Raw genomic sequence first — 15,627 nt, forward strand, 5'->3', positions numbered from 1 at the left:
AAATGTCAAAGTTATAAAAAAACACATACTAAACCACTGATATGTTTTATAAGCAAGCGACCAGAAATATAATATGAGATTGTGTTTTAAAAAATTACTGATTGGCTGGTAGTGAGTGGGTGTGGTCACAGAATGGTGGTGGGAAACATGTAGAGACAGTACGTGATGAATTTAGCTATTGAGTTCAAAGGTTAAAGTTCATAGTTTAGTTAGGTAGGACAGAAGACTTCAATGTCTCCCACAGTGAAATACTGCTCCCCTGCATAGAAAGAAACAAGATCAGTTTTAGAAATTATGAAAAATTAACTTCCAAATCCCTAACTTTTTTTTTTTTTCCATGTAATATCAAACAATACAAATGTACAAAAGCAACAGACCAAAAGATAAGAGGGGGGGGCATACAGTTTAGCGGATACCATCCGCTGAAGGAGGTAAAGTTTGTTGGCGATGAATGTGGTTCCCTAACTGATATGCACATACATGTGGCCACACCTCCATTACTATAGCAACAAGCCCCACCCACACAGCCCTAGCAACAAGCCCCACCCACCTGTGAGGAGGTGCGGGTGTATGGCGTCACCATAAGAGTGTCCTAGTTGAGAATAAGACTCTTTATTTCTGTTACTCTCGTTACTGATGCACAAGTCAGCTCCAGATCCAAATATAGGCCCGTTGCTATGGGAACAAACGCACGACCGTTAATAACAGAAGTAGTAAACAATTAGACCATCTCATAATTAAAAGAAAATACCGTATAGCGGATATAATTATTTCGAGGATATAAACTTTCGCGAAAAGATCGTTAGAAAAGTTTTCACTAAATAGCAGCCTTTCTGCAGTACGCATGCATTCGATATTAATGTATAAATATTTGCGGTACATACTTAATCAGCGAAAACCGCAAAACATTTATACCCTCAAAATAAATATATTCACTATATCACTAAAAAGCTATCTAATCAGAATTATTATAAGCTGAAAATCCACATCCCCACCCACCCACACACACACCACCACACACCTTGGATGGTTGTTGATAGCGTAGGAGGGCTGTTTGATGACGTAACGAGTAGGCGGAGTCTGGGAGGGATTGACGACAGTGAAGAGGCAGCTGTTCTGAGAGGCTGCAAATTTCCCTCGTTTGAAACGACTGTTCCAACTAGCGTCAGTGTAGCCACCAAACACACACCCACTCGTGCTCTGTATACCAGGACAATAAAGTTATTGTATTTCAATATTTGTTATCAATAATTATGACTATAAAGCAGGCCATATATTTTGATACAATCAGAAGCTGTGACTACCGGTAGCCCATGACTCCTGATACTCCATGTACAAGAGCTTATAGGGTCACTGTACTAGACAAGTGTAGATATAGCACATATACACTTTAGACACTAGTTGATAAGATCTACATGGGAAGTACATGGGAAGTACATGGGAAGTACATGGGAAAAGTGCCTCAGAGCAGGTATACTGCAAATTTACTTAGTATACCTAGTATTCCGTTGTCAAGTAATTGTATTGTAGTCAAGCAGTTTGTGCATGCGCACTAGTATCTAAATGAGTTAGACACTGTTTTGTCGGTGTCCATGTGATTTAGAAGCCCTCAGCCACTTTAGTACCCTCGTTACGCTCGGGATACTAAATCGGTGCCTTTGGGCTTCTAAATCCCGTAGACACCTCCAAAACAGTGTCTAACTATTATATAGACCTCACCCTAATGAGAGTAACAGTGGGCCCTTGCTCATCACAGTGACTATGGAAGTCCCTGGCAGTGAGTCCATCTCTGGAGCCTCTGTACAGTAGCCTCCACTCACTCTCTCCACACTCACACCTGGAGAAATGGAGGGAGGGGCAACTGAAGCAATGATAAGAATACCGGACTCCCTTCGTTTGAAAGTACTAGAGACACGGGTGTGTGTAGTTACAGTGAGACTAGTGTTGGGGTCACTGCAATCACTGTATGTACTCATGCTTACAGTGAGACTAGTGTTGGGGTCACTGCAATCCACTGTATGTACTCATTCAGTGTGCAAGCTAAGTGGTGGTGTTGCTAGGAGCTCTAGAACACAGCTGGGGTCAGAGTTCATGTCAGTCATGCAGCTAATCACATTCTACTGTACCGTACATTCTTAGCAACGCATAGTTACACAAGTGCTATGTAAACAGTAGGCACCGGCATTCTTCTAATACTATAATATTATAGAAACTTCATTATTTTATTATTCGTACATAGTCGGGCAATTAAATAATATGGTATAGTAGACTAGTGTACTAGAGAGAAGGCCCCCTGGACACAATACTAACCCCCTGAACTACCAACCCCCTAAACCACTGACCCCCTGAACACACTCACCATTCTGCAATGAGTGCTTGCACGTCCCCACGTCCTGACAGGATTGCTGACTCAGCAAAAGGCTCGGCTACTCCATTCTCACTGCTCCCCTGACGATATTTGGCCAGAGCTGCCTCCACTGACACCAGCCCAGTAGGCTCAACCTAAACAGAGGGAAGAGAACTGAAGAATGGAGCTACAGATCTATAGCATAGCAGGATATTTCGAGGGTATAAACTTTTGCGGGAAAGACCGTTAAGAAAGGTTTTCATGGATTTAATTTTTGCGGAATAGCATCCTTTTTGCTTACTGCATAAAAGACGCAAATTCGTAAAATTGAGATGAAGGAATAGCCACCACTTTGAACATGCTAAAACCACACCCACCTCGTTAGTGAAGACGTCATCACTGATATCCATAACACGCACATGCTCTACAAGGCCATCGAGAGTCTCCTCCATCTTGATCCTCTCCCCCTCCCGCCACACTCCCGGGCCACCGTCCACACCTGTGGCATGTTGTCCCCATCTCAGTACAGCCCTCCACACATCGTCCTGGGTTACAGACAGCTGCAGGCAAGAGGGGGGTTATGTATGCAGGCAAGGGGGGTTATGTATGCAGGCAAGGGGGGGGTTATGTGTGCAGGCAAGAGGGGGGTTATGTATGCAGGCAAGGGGGGGGTTATGTGTGCAGGCAAGGGGGGGTTATGTGTGCAGGCAAGGGGGGGTTATGTGTGCAGGCAAGGGGGGGTTATGTGTGCAGGCAAGGGGGGGTTATGTGTGCAGGCAAGGGGGGGTTATGTGCAAGGGGGGGGGTTATGTATGCAGGCAAGGGGGGGGTTAGGTGTGCAGGCAAGGGGGGGGGTTATGTGTGCAGGCAAGGGGGGGGCTATGTGTGCAGGCAAGGGGGGGGGCTATGTGTGCAGGCAAGGGGGGGGGTTATGTGTGCAGGCAAGGGGGGGTTATGTGTGCAGGCAAGGGGGGGTTGTGCAGGTAAGGGGGGGTTATGTGTGCAGGCAAGGGGGGGGCTATGTGTGCAGGCAAGGGGGGGTTATGTGTGCAGGCAAGGGGGGGTTATGTGTGCAGGCAAGGGGGGGTTGTGCAGGTAAGGGGGGGTTAGGTGTTCAGGCAAGGGGGGGGTTATGTGTTCAGGCAAGGGGGGGTTATGTGTTCAGGCAAGGGGGGGGGGGTTATGTGTGCAGGCAAGGGGGGGTTGTGCAGGTAAGGGGGGGTTAGGTGTTCAGGCAAGGGGGGGGTTATGTGTGCAGGCAAGGGGGGGGGTCAGGTATGCCAATTATGTTAGCTCAATAAAGCGCATATTAACACAAATTAGTAGTACATTGTAATAAAATCTACAAGTGCCAGAAAATGGGATATACGTGATATAATCATCGTGATATAATCATCATGATATAATCATCATCTTATAATCAGCATGTATAATTGTAGTACGTGAAACAGTCCACTGATTGCATGCAAGGCTGTTAACTGTATTCCCCTTCCCAGTAGACACGACACTGTGGTTTGTGTGTGTGTGGTCCAACAATAGTCACTGACAATGTTTTAGTGTTCAGTCACATATCAGGAATGTCAACCATGCATCACACACACGCACGCACGCACGCACACACGCACACACACACACTCACACACACGCACACACCTCCTCCTACTGTCACTAAAACATTAATTTTTTGATCTATCTCTCACATAATTATAAGGGTAATAGTACCAGCCACACACTGTCTCTAACTCTAACTCTTACATCCAAACAAACCTATATCATATTTCACTTCACACAGAGAAATGGACATTTCTAATAAAAAGTTAATTTGTAAGAGCTATAACATTACAAATATACACATGCAGCTAGCCAGAGTATCAATGGCAACCACTGGGTTAAGTCTTGGTTACCAAAGCTGCTCAAAATGTCATTGATAGCTTCTCACATGCACAAACATAGCTCACTTTATTATTGGAGATGATCGTAGCCAGCATGCTTTTATGCAGACCCAAGAAACCTTCTCTAGCGAACACCAGAGCCGTGTGAACGCTGATGTAGTCAAGGCAACCCTGTACTATCTCTTGCAGTGCTGGGTTCACCATTTCCCCTTTGCAGTCTTTAAGGACACTGTTAGCAGCTAGTAGGACCTGACAGACCGTGTCAGCGTTGAGGTTGCTCTTGATGTGATGAATGGTGTGGGTTTGCAGTGCAGGGAGACCAAGCTCGGGACATAGGAGGAGGATACGGAAGGGGTTGAGACTGTGTAGGGAGATCTGTGTGTGTGGTGTGGGTGTGGGTGGGTGTGTGTGTGTGTGTGTGTGTGTGTGTGTGTGTGTGTGTGTGTGTGTGGAGTGGGGGTATGGTAGAATATTAGAATTATAAGCTCGTTGGGTACTAGGTAGAAACGAAGGCAATATTGGCAAGCAAAAGTAATTTACTAATTAAGTACAGTACAGTACTGGTGGTGGGTATACAAGTTAGTTAGTCTATACAGCATGTTCGTGTCCGTGTGCCAAGCTACCTCTACATGCATGTATACCCTCACACCCACACACCCTCACACACACCCACACACCTGGGCCAAGCTACCTCGTACCTCACACACCTGTGTTGGCAGCTACTGTGTAAGTACGTGTGAAAGAATTAGTTAACACCTACAAAAGCAACCAATGGACATACGTGCTCAAACCAAGCACACTAAAACACAGCTCCACACTATACGATATCAACCACTATACGATATCGACTTACCTTGCCAGTGTATAGATATTTAATGACAGCTCTGACAGCTGCCACATTGTGATGCTTGTTCAGTTGAATGCTGATCACACCTCTGTCATTCTCCCCCAGTAACCAACTGCCTCTCTTGACCTTGTAGCGCTCACACCGTGTCACTACAATCAGTCGATGCGCTTTCACACGTTCATGGCCTATAACAAACTCAACGTCACATGTAGACTCGTCCTTCTGTAGCCCCTCCAGGTCGTAGAGTAGGCTCTCCCGCAGAGACGCGTCCTCTGGAGGTGACGCCTTGCCTGGGCTGATTCTAGACATTGGAAGACTCGCTAGCAAACACAGTACTGTACTAGTATGTAGCTACAGCTAGCTAGCTTGCTGCAATCATAACAAATCACTGTGTACTTTAATACAAGCCCCACCCCCTATTGTCCATCTGTGGTTTTTTAATGAATTTCAATATTCTTTTGCGGGAAGGTTTCTGCGCATGAGAAATCATTTTAGGATTAGGCGATTCTTACCACATAAATAATATTAATTGAATTTCAATATTACTTTTTGGGAAAGACACGACCACTTACCAAGAATCCTATCTGACGATTCCTACCGTATGAATAATTATCACAGTCAATTTCAAGAAAATAAGGGAAACAAAACAAAATGCAATACACATGACATGCTAACTACAATACATCGTTACAGTAATGATACTCAATGTACACATTACAAAATTACAGTAGTTACAAAATGGCAGAACTGAAGAGAGAGTTGTGGGAGAGTTGGTTGGTTAATTAGAACATTAGTACTCTGAGTCAAAATTCCAGGCTGCGTTGTTGGTCTCCATGACAGCAGGGGACGGTGGATTGTAGCTTGTCTGCTGTGTGTACTGTACCTCCCCTCCTAATGTGTGGGCGGTGTGTGTGTGTGTGGTGTGAGTGGGTGTGGTATGTGTACATGGGGGTACAATGTATATAAAGGGACTAGTAACAAACCTTGCAATGGATGTTGTAGGTTCTGTACAACCGGCTGGTGTTGCGTGTGGGGGTGGGGAGTGTAGTGATGTGTGTGAGGGGTGTGAGTCGTGGGCGTATGAGGCTGTGGAAACCCTGCGACATTTTCGCTACCGGCAACGGGCAAATCATCAAGACCAGAGAAATCCAGTGGAAGATCTAAATCAGGTGTTACAATTCCTGAGAGGTCTTGAGGGCCGTGAGGTGTGACATAGCCAGAGCCGGGGTGGGAGTGTATGGGGGTGTGGCTATAGGGGGTGTGACCAATGTCCGAGTAGTGTATGGGGGTGTGGCCATGACTGGACGGGGTCATACACCCTGTAGGCGTCATTTGACCCATGTGACCTCCACCACCGTAATAGCCAGGAGCCCCTCCGCCTTGCAGCATTCCCTGTGGGTGTGTGTGTGTGTGTGTGTGTGTGTGTGTGTGTGGGTGTGGGTGGGTGGGTGTATTAATACATCAATACACAGACGCAGCCAATGTTGCTATCTTGTATAATACTGTACGAAGTCCATTTCCATGCAATTACAAATATCTACCACATGCAGTGACTTACAGGTTGTTGTGGTCTGTTCTCATCTGACAGACAGAACAAGACAGCGGCAGCATAGGCAGCTGTGGTGTGTGTGTGTGGTGTGGGCGTGTGTGTGTGTGTGGGGGGCAGATAGTTAGGACTATTACACACTAGCTACAAGCTAAGATAGCTACTCTAAACCCCGCCCCCTCACCTATCCCTTCATTAGGGGAATGGAGTAGCTCAGTGAGTGGAGCAGTGGCATTCTCCTTCTCAATGAGAGCAGCACCGTCTTGATCCTGAGCAATCTCACACAATACCCCGGCTGCCACACGAGTCAGGTTCTCAGCATGGGAGCTCAACAGCTGTGTGTGTGGGGGTGGTGGGGTGGGTGTGGTCATTGCAGGTAGTGTAGTAAGCACAATCTATCAATTTGTTTTGAAGTTAGACATCTAAACACAAATTACAGGCTTCTCAAAGATTGCTATCTGAATTCCGGGAAAAAGCGCTGCTTCTGTATACAATTACAAAACTTGTATCTAAAGAAAGGTAATTCTGAGAGCTATTGAATGCATCAATTAGTTTTGAAATTGGACAATCTGAACACAAATGACAGTCACGCAAAAACATGTATCTACATGTACATGTATGTGTATGTGTACAGTGTCCCAAAGATCTTGGTCATGCAGTTAGCCAATGAAAAATGGAAAATTTAATGTCAGAAGTTGGTAACAGTAACTTACCATGACAAAGAATGGGATGGAGTTGAGTTGTCTGATAGTGTGTCTGCTGGCTGGCTCCCGTGCCATGAGGTGGAGTGCCCCCACACACAACTCCATGATCTCCTCCATGTGCACACCATCCTACAAGCATAGGGGACAAAGGTCACAAAGTGGTGCTATTCCTAGTTACAAGTCTCTAACTATTCTCACATGCATGAATCCGTATACGGAATATGTAACAAGCTTTGACATAATTATCAAATACATGTACACAGAATTCCAAGAGTTGACATTCCAAGCTTCATATGTGGGTACATAATTAGACCACACCCACTCACTATATAACCAGCCGGGCCGTTGGGGACACTCCTCTTGTTAGAGTCTTGATATGCCTTGCTCAACAGCTGCCATAACTTTGGAATACAACTCTGCTCTCTCATAGGGCCGAGATTAGCCGTGCATAAAGCAAGGTTCCGAATTAGACCAATCAGCGGCTTGCACATACGCCATCGGCTCTGATGTTGCATGAGGTTGACGACCAATGGGATCCCGTTTTGAAGTCGTACTGAATTTTGAGCCATTTCTGCTGATGGGTGACGACTAGTCAGGTGACGTAGGGCTGAGACGGACGCATTCATGATCTCCTCCCGCCCACCACACGCACTCACCACTCTGAGGAGAGCCTAAGAGAGGGAGGGGATAATAATCCAGGCATTCCAGCACTATTCAGTGTACAGTGTATAATGAATGTGGCAAGCTGCCCTGTGCTAATGCATCTCTGCAGTACATGTTAGAAGAGGTCATGTGATGATAATTACGCTATGCTACAAATAACCTGCCATATTGCGCACAAACACGACAATTATCAATTAATTTGGAGAAAAAAACGGACAACTTCCACCCCCGCACAATGCAGGCTGCCGCCCCCGCACAATGCAGGCTGCCGCCCCTGCACAGTGCAGGCTGCCGCCCCTGTACAGAGCATGGACTTTGAACTTTTGGCATCCTTTTTAACAATCATTTCACAAAAACCCTAACGTACGTACCTCTACGCCGTGTATATTTAACCCCTAACGTACGTACCTCTACGCCGTGTATATTTAACCCCTAACGTACGTACCTCTACGCCATGTATATTTAACCCTAACGTACGTACCTCTACGCCATGTAGTTGACAGACGATGGTCTTGTTCTTAGCATTATTGCAGGTGAGGTTGGAGAGAATACCAGTGGAGCAAGTCACTATATTGACCTCGTTGGAGCCGAGCAAGGCCACTAGCTGGCGGAGGAGGTCGTCAAGGTGATCCTGGGGTGGTGGGGGTACGTAAGAACATGTACACCAGAAATATGACATTTAGAACAAGAAACAACAAAAATAAGGAATGCTTTCAAACGTGTGTATTTTGTATTTTGAGAATACTAGAACCGGCTCTGTTACTAGAGTTCTGGTGGTCCAATTTCAATAATTTTACGATCTTCTGAGAGCTTAGAAGGATACCTTTCAAATGGTGTCATCAAAGTTCATATTTGTGAGTTAAAAGTAGTTAGCGATACCATGGTCCAAGGCCGAAACATGACAAATTATGACCCCAACGAAATTTTGGATTTGAACACATCATTTGAAAGGTATTTTTCTAAGCTTCCAGAAAACCAGAAAATTAACGATATTGGACCAACAGAACTAAAGTTATGGCCGTTCAAAGATGCTCTATTTAACGCTAGGTATAATAATAATAATTTCTTACCTGCTTAGTTGCTGCGTCCGAGAGATTACGAATAGTGAACAAAATATTCTGTACGAGACGAGTGGAGCGATTGCCAAGGTGACTGCCAAGGGCTTGCATGCCTCCAGCTTGCACTATCTCAGGCTTGTTGCTAGGACACACGGAAAGTACTTTAAGAAGACGACTACAAGTCCAAAGAAGCTTCTCGTATGTGTAGAGACGCATCACGCGTACTAGGAGGGCGGGGCCACCAGCCGCCAGGATAATGAGCTGTGAGGGGGAGGGGTTATTGAAATTAGGAATATTGAGAATTCAAGCTACTACATGTACTGTACGTATAATGAAATGTTTAGTGTTTTACAGGTAGAACAAAATTTCAGGCTGTACATGGATCATTGTACTATTAGGAACAATATGGATCATTGTACTATTAGGAACAATATGGACCCTAATACTATTAGGGGGGGGGGGTCATTGAAATAGGAAGTAAGAATTCAAGCAAAATAAAGTTGCAAAGTACATTTTTACAGGTATTACAAACAATGTGCATGTAAGTAAAACTACAAGGAGCAGGCTGTCACCTTAGAGTCTTGGTGCTTGTAGGCGAGGAGGTGGAGACAGTCAGCAGCAATGGCCAGGAACTTTGGGTTGTCCTTCACCAGTAGAGCCACCATCTTCTCCAGACCCCCGGCTAGACGTACGTCCATCTTAGCAGGCTCGTAATGGAGTAGCAGGTTATGCAGTGTGGTGACGGCGTAGAACAAGACAGCATCCACTTGAGAGGTGAGGAGACGTACTAGGTAGGGGATGCCACCGCAGTTGTAGATCATCAGTAACCCTTGTCTAATGGGAGGGAGGGTGGGAATGAAACAAGCAGCCAAGAATGTATTGTTATTAGTTGGTAATTAATTAACTCTAGTTAGGGACTAGCTTTCGAAAATGAGCTGTTTTGGGAGAAAAACTCAAGGCTTATAGCTTTTGCTTTTGTCGAAATTGCTGGATTTCAACTAATCACAGAGCTTGTATCTATATATAAGCACACCATTAGAAAGGTCATTCTGAGAGCTATCAATCAGTTTTCAGAAGTTACGGGCTGTCAAAGATAGTTCTTTAGTAACAGTACAGTAATAATGTATGGTAGTAGTGTACCTGTCATTGGAAAGGTTGTGTAGTGTTCCTGCAGCCATTTTCTGTATCTCTGCACTCATGGTGGACCCCATGGCTTGAATGAGGGTACTCACTATATTACCATTGCCAATAATTGCGCGGCAACTGGCGTCCTTCTTTGATAGCTCCAGGAAAAGTTTAGTAGCCTCTAAGACAATAGGGTCGTCCGGGTGAGATAGAAGCTTGCCCAGCTCTGGCAGTAGCTGTGCCGTCATATCAGTGGAGCTCTGTGGGGGGTAGTGAAGATTTAGTGGGGGGGGGGTCTTATAATTAGCTAAGTACCACAAGAAAATAACTCCAAAATGGAAATGGTTCATAAATAAACTATAAAAAATGAAACCGACATTTAATATACTCTATACCGTATAGCGCGAAATTTTCGAGGCACTTATATTTCGTGGATTGGCCTCTAAAAGTATTTTCATTGCACAATGTTCGCGGAATGACTGCTTACCGGAAGCCACGCCTTTAAATCTTGCACGTTATAGCAGGTAAAGAACGATTTTCGTGGACTTAATTTTCGTGTAGGATTGCTAACCCACGAAATCCACGAAAATTAAGCCCCTCAAAAATTTCGCGCTATACGGTATTTAATTATAGCTTATAATAATACCTGATAGTTAGCAAGGTTTGAGACTGTTGTCTTGAGTAGCTGTGAGGGTTGTGCCAGTCGCTGTAGGTTGGACTGCTGTCCAGGGGGCATGTTAGTGGGTGTGGCCTCGTCACCCGCCACCTCCCCAGGGAACATGTTCATACGAATACGATCCGCCTGAGAGTTGAGCATACCCTCCGCAACTGTGTGTGTGTGTGTGAGGTGTGAGGTGTGTGTGGGGCGTACAAGATTAGAGCCTTGGGCTGTATAAAAAATACACACTCAAAATTTGCCCAGTGAACTAGTGAACAATGCACACAACTGGCTCACACCATAGAGTACCTATAGAACAAATAACATCATCAGGAGATCATCGAGAGATCACCAGGAGGTACATTTTATATTTATATATTCCTAGGCAACCAAGCAGGCAGAGTAAGGAATGTCCCTCCACCCACTCATGTTACATCATGACACTAAATATTTACTAGTGGAAGTGTTCTTATCAATGTTTGCGTTTATTAAATGATATTCACAGAGTGGTAACTATATTCATGGCCACCAGGTACCACAATAAACACTATGCCAGCTTTGTAGTCATCACACAAGTCAACTGGGGATAGAGTCCAGCAAGAGGTCATGTTGTATACTCCTTAATTTACAAATACTGTAGCAAAAGCTTTTATTATTTAGCAGATATCTTAGTGTGCTACAAGATGCAGTAGGTCTTCATTCCATGGAATGTTAGTCTAAATGTGTGTACATGTAAGGTTCTACTGATACCATCAACAGGATGTGTTGTTCCCAAGGTGCAGCAATAGAGCATTACAAACATAACACTGGTCAGTGGTGGTTGGTACTACAGTGGATTGCAGTACTAGCACTTGCAATACCACCATTTATAGATATGAATCATAAATCAGGGCCAAAACTGAAAGGGGAAATAGCATAGTTATTTCGGTCACTTCTGATTCTACAAAATGCTAATTCTGAGAAGAAAAAAAGACAGAACCTAATCTACCAAAAAGGGAAAGTTGGGTCGTCGCCCGGTGTTTAAACCACACACAGCTACTGGGCACACACACAGCTACTGGGCACACACACACACAGCTACCGGGCACACACACAGCTACCGGGCACACACACAGCTACCGGGCACACACACACACAGCTACCGGGCACACACACAGCTACTGGGCACACACACACACAGCTACCGGGCACACACACAGCTACCGGGCACACACACACACAGCTACCGGGCACACACACAGCTACCGAGCACACACACAGCTACCGAGCACACACACAGCTACCGGGCACCACACACAGCTACCGGGCACACACACAGCTACCGGGCACACACACACACAGCTACCGGGCACACACACAGCTACCGGGCACACACACAGCTACCGAGCACACACACAGCTACCGGGCACACACACAGCTACCGGGCACACACACAGCTACCGGGCACACACACAGCTACCGGGCACACACACAGCTACCGGGCACACACACAGCTACTGGGCACACACACACACAGCTACCGGGCACACACACAGCTACCGGGCACACACACAGCTACCGGGCACACACACACTCAGATATATTATAGAGCTAGGACAGAGCTACACAATGAATCTTTTAGTTTGGTAATTAGTCATTCTACACTCGAGTTATGGGCCATCAAAGATAGCTTGTTGCAATTTACTACACTACTACACATGTATATGCCACAAATTCCAATTGAGCTGCAAAGCACAGTACACCCTCCCCCCCACACACACACACACCACCACCCCCTCACACACACACACACACAGTGGAAGGTGTGGAGTGTGGAGGAGATCAAAGGCTGCCAATGATAAAGTTCAGAGGAGAAGCTAATTTACAACATCTTTTTTAGTCCAAACAAACCACACACAATTAATCAATGACCACATATAACCAATAGACATACATAAACAACATACAACCAAACACCACACACCCACACACAGAGTGTATAACAACGTACCCCTTCCCTGCTGATCTGGATAGCTTGGTGGGTAGCCTGTGGCCCGTGTGGTATTGGGAGGGTAACCATGAGCTGAGGGATCACCTCCGTCCTCCTCTGGTTCAATCTTCTCCAGATCGTCAGGATCAGCCAGTGCTGACGGAGCCTTTGTAGTGACACCTGACGGACCACCAGAGCTTATTGCCGAGTCCCCGGGAGATTGCATATTATAGGTGGTGGGCGGCGGCTTGGGGATCCCGTATCCAGCTGTGTGTGGGGGATATGGGATATAATTCCGACCAATCGCATTACAGAGCAAGTACATTTGAGCATACCATCTGAAAGGTCTCTTTCTAAGCTTTCAGAAAATTATAAATTTGGATCATCAGAACTCTAGTTACAGAGCCAACTCTAGTACCCCCCTCCCCCTCACACACATACTGGACCACACCCCCTTACCGTTATATTGCCCCTGGTCCATCCCGGACATGATGGCCAGTTGCTGCTGACATTGATCAATCTCTCTGTCTACTTGTCGTAGTTGAGACTCTATCTCGTACTTTTGGTGAGGGTAGATCTGTAGATTGCCTAGCAACCTGTGACGCCGCTCCTGTAGCGTCCGCGAGTACTGTTGTATCCTCAGGTACTCCTGTGTGTGTGGGCGTGAGTGTGGTGTGGGTGGTGTGTGTGCAGAGTGGTATTTATGGATTAGACCTAGCAGGAGTTATGGCACTAGAATGCAAGGCATGTGCATACACAGTGTTCATACACAGTGTTGTACACAGTGTTGTAACACAGTTAGCACACAGTTATGGTAGTAGAGGTGATTGTTTTGCAATTTCACATCCCATGAAATGCAAAATATGCTGTGGACCATGACACACTCTATCACAGCAGGCTTCCTATAGGTAGTCTAATATACACACACACACACCAATAAGGACACTACAGTCTAATCGATTAACCTCTGCTACAATCCAGAAGACCACTGCCCTTTCAACAGCAAACCACACACACAAGGGCTACTCCACACACACACATGTTAGATAACCAAAAACAGACTATTTCTGGGAAAAGCTCAAAAACAGTGGAATTTTCCCCACAAGTATGTAACCACCTAAGCTCTGCTGTTACTGACAGAAGGTGATGTACTAACCTGGTCAGCATCGTGGTGTTGATGGTAGTCAGCTTGCTGTACCTGAGGCTGCTGTTGCTGGTAGTAACCTGCTGTGAAGGTTGTTGTCAGGAGAGAACACTTAACTTATACTCTGGCAGGCAATATCAAACCATTTAAAAATCAATTAATAATTCAATACACAGTACTGCCTCTGTAGTGAGAAACCATAACACAGCTACCATCCTGAATAATGGATACTGGTATAGACAAATGTCTACTGGGACCCAAATAAAGGTGTTACCCATATCACTATTGGCTGCACTGAACCACACTGCTGGGCCTAATATCATTATCGGTTGCACTGAACCACACTGCTGGGGCCTAATATCACCATTGGCTGCACTGAACCACACTGCTGGGCCTAATATCAAGGGTGGGGAAGGGGGGCCCAAATAAAGAGGCCTGTACAATGTGTGTGAGTGTACCGTGTCTTTCCACATCCATCTTCCAATTAAGTGAAGTGCCAAGTTAGAACAGTAACTCTCCACGCCTCCACACTCTGGTTGGCTGGGTAACCTGAGGGAACAGTAGCATCAGCAATAAATTCACACCATATAATTATTTTGTGGAGAACTATAAATTAGGAACTGGGCTAATAATGACACAAATTGTCAGGGATGTACAGTGTGTGTGTGGTGTGTGTGTATGTGGGTGTGTGGTGTGTGTGTGTGTGTGTGTGTGGGTGGTGTGTGTGTGTGTGGGTGGTGTGTGTGTATAATGTAGTGTTTGACTCTCGAATGGGAATTGACACAATCTCTCCAACAAAAGCTGACAATGACAATACCACATTCACACACACTCCACATGACCTTATGCGGCACAACACACCAGGAAATACACACACACACACACATACACACACACACCACACACACACACACACACACGCACACACACACCACACCCTACACACACCACACACACACACACACATACTTCCTAGCGCTGCATTTATATATCGTAAGAAGCTCACTCAGTTTAATGCATCGATTTTAGCAGCTAGATTATGACTTCTCTATCATAGCACAGTGTGGATGAAGCTTCAGAAAATTCCCAGTTTGTAATTGTATACCTCTGGTAAATGTACAGTGCAAAACCAGCTTTTGTTCTCAGGAATAATGAGAGCAACCTTCTCTCGTAACCAGCTAGCACACACACACACTCACCAGTCGCGTTGCTTCGTGTCTTGTACGTAACTCCAGTAGAGCTTCGATATAAAAGCTTTGCTTTGCCTTTTGGGGAATTTCTTATCCACTTTACAATCAGTTATCGATGGAAGGAGTGGTCCAAAGGGGGCGTGTCGACACTGATATCATCAAAGCTAACTGGCTAATGGAGACTGCCTTGACTAGCGATGCTTTACAAGCCAAGGAGCCCACAGCCGCCACTGGGAGTGGTGGGCCTATCAAGTACTTGGGCCTTGCAGCTGTCCTGATAATAGCCGTGTCTCTGCTACTGCAACTGCTGAGTGGTGGAGGTGAGGAGCAGCAAGGGACCACGCCCCCTTTGTCATTATACACTCTCTATATAATTATAGCTGCCTTCTAATTGGTCAATTCACTAAGACTCGGAAAGCTCAGAGAAAACATTGGCCTTGTATCTTAACCGTAGCATTTTAGTTTGTTGCCGAACGCTGTAATT

The 15,627-nt window shown here is 45.5% G+C and overlaps 3 protein-coding genes across 4 annotated transcripts in view; 1 reads left to right on the forward strand and 2 right to left on the reverse strand.

Moving 5' to 3' along the window:
• Positions 1–5: 5 nt before the first annotated feature.
• LOC135337368 (uncharacterized) lies at positions 6–5,502 on the reverse strand. The gene is made up of 8 exons (XM_064533300.1): positions 5,093–5,502; positions 4,306–4,614; positions 2,725–2,907; positions 2,360–2,502; positions 1,720–1,837; positions 1,022–1,200; positions 551–675; positions 6–259 (listed from the first exon to the last, which is right to left on the reverse strand). The coding sequence occupies exons 1-8, from the start codon at positions 5,393–5,395 to the stop codon at positions 210–212; spliced, it is 1,410 nt and encodes a 469-aa protein (XP_064389370.1). The 5' UTR covers positions 5,396–5,502; the 3' UTR covers positions 6–209.
• A 193-nt stretch (positions 5,503–5,695) lies between these two features.
• On the reverse strand, positions 5,696–15,292 carry LOC135337347 (junction plakoglobin-like). Of its 2 annotated transcripts, none has more exons than XM_064533276.1 (16): positions 15,153–15,292; positions 14,412–14,502; positions 13,966–14,033; positions 13,269–13,458; positions 12,831–13,076; positions 10,829–11,010; positions 10,198–10,442; positions 9,630–9,891; positions 9,070–9,318; positions 8,481–8,630; positions 7,663–8,007; positions 7,346–7,465; positions 6,817–6,967; positions 6,645–6,703; positions 6,070–6,478; positions 5,696–5,977 (listed from the first exon to the last, which is right to left on the reverse strand). In XM_064533276.1, the coding sequence occupies exons 2-16, from the start codon at positions 14,428–14,430 to the stop codon at positions 5,877–5,879; spliced, it is 2,796 nt and encodes a 931-aa protein (XP_064389346.1). In that variant the 5' UTR covers positions 14,431–14,502; positions 15,153–15,292; the 3' UTR covers positions 5,696–5,876. The 2 variants fall into 2 exon arrangements, with proteins under 2 accessions (XP_064389346.1, XP_064389345.1); XM_064533275.1 differs by having other exon boundaries at positions 13,966–14,036.
• The window catches only part of LOC135337353 (N-acetylneuraminate 9-O-acetyltransferase-like), a 36,742-nt gene continuing 36,373 nt past the window's right edge, over positions 15,259–15,627 (forward strand). The window contains exon 1 of the mRNA XM_064533283.1: positions 15,259–15,463. Coding sequence (XP_064389353.1) covers positions 15,259–15,463 — 205 coding nt within the window. The remainder of the gene's footprint in view (positions 15,464–15,627) is intronic.

This window comes from Halichondria panicea, chromosome 6, assembly GCF_963675165.1.
Source record: "Halichondria panicea chromosome 6, odHalPani1.1, whole genome shotgun sequence".
Lineage (NCBI taxonomy): Eukaryota > Metazoa > Porifera > Demospongiae > Suberitida > Halichondriidae > Halichondria > Halichondria panicea.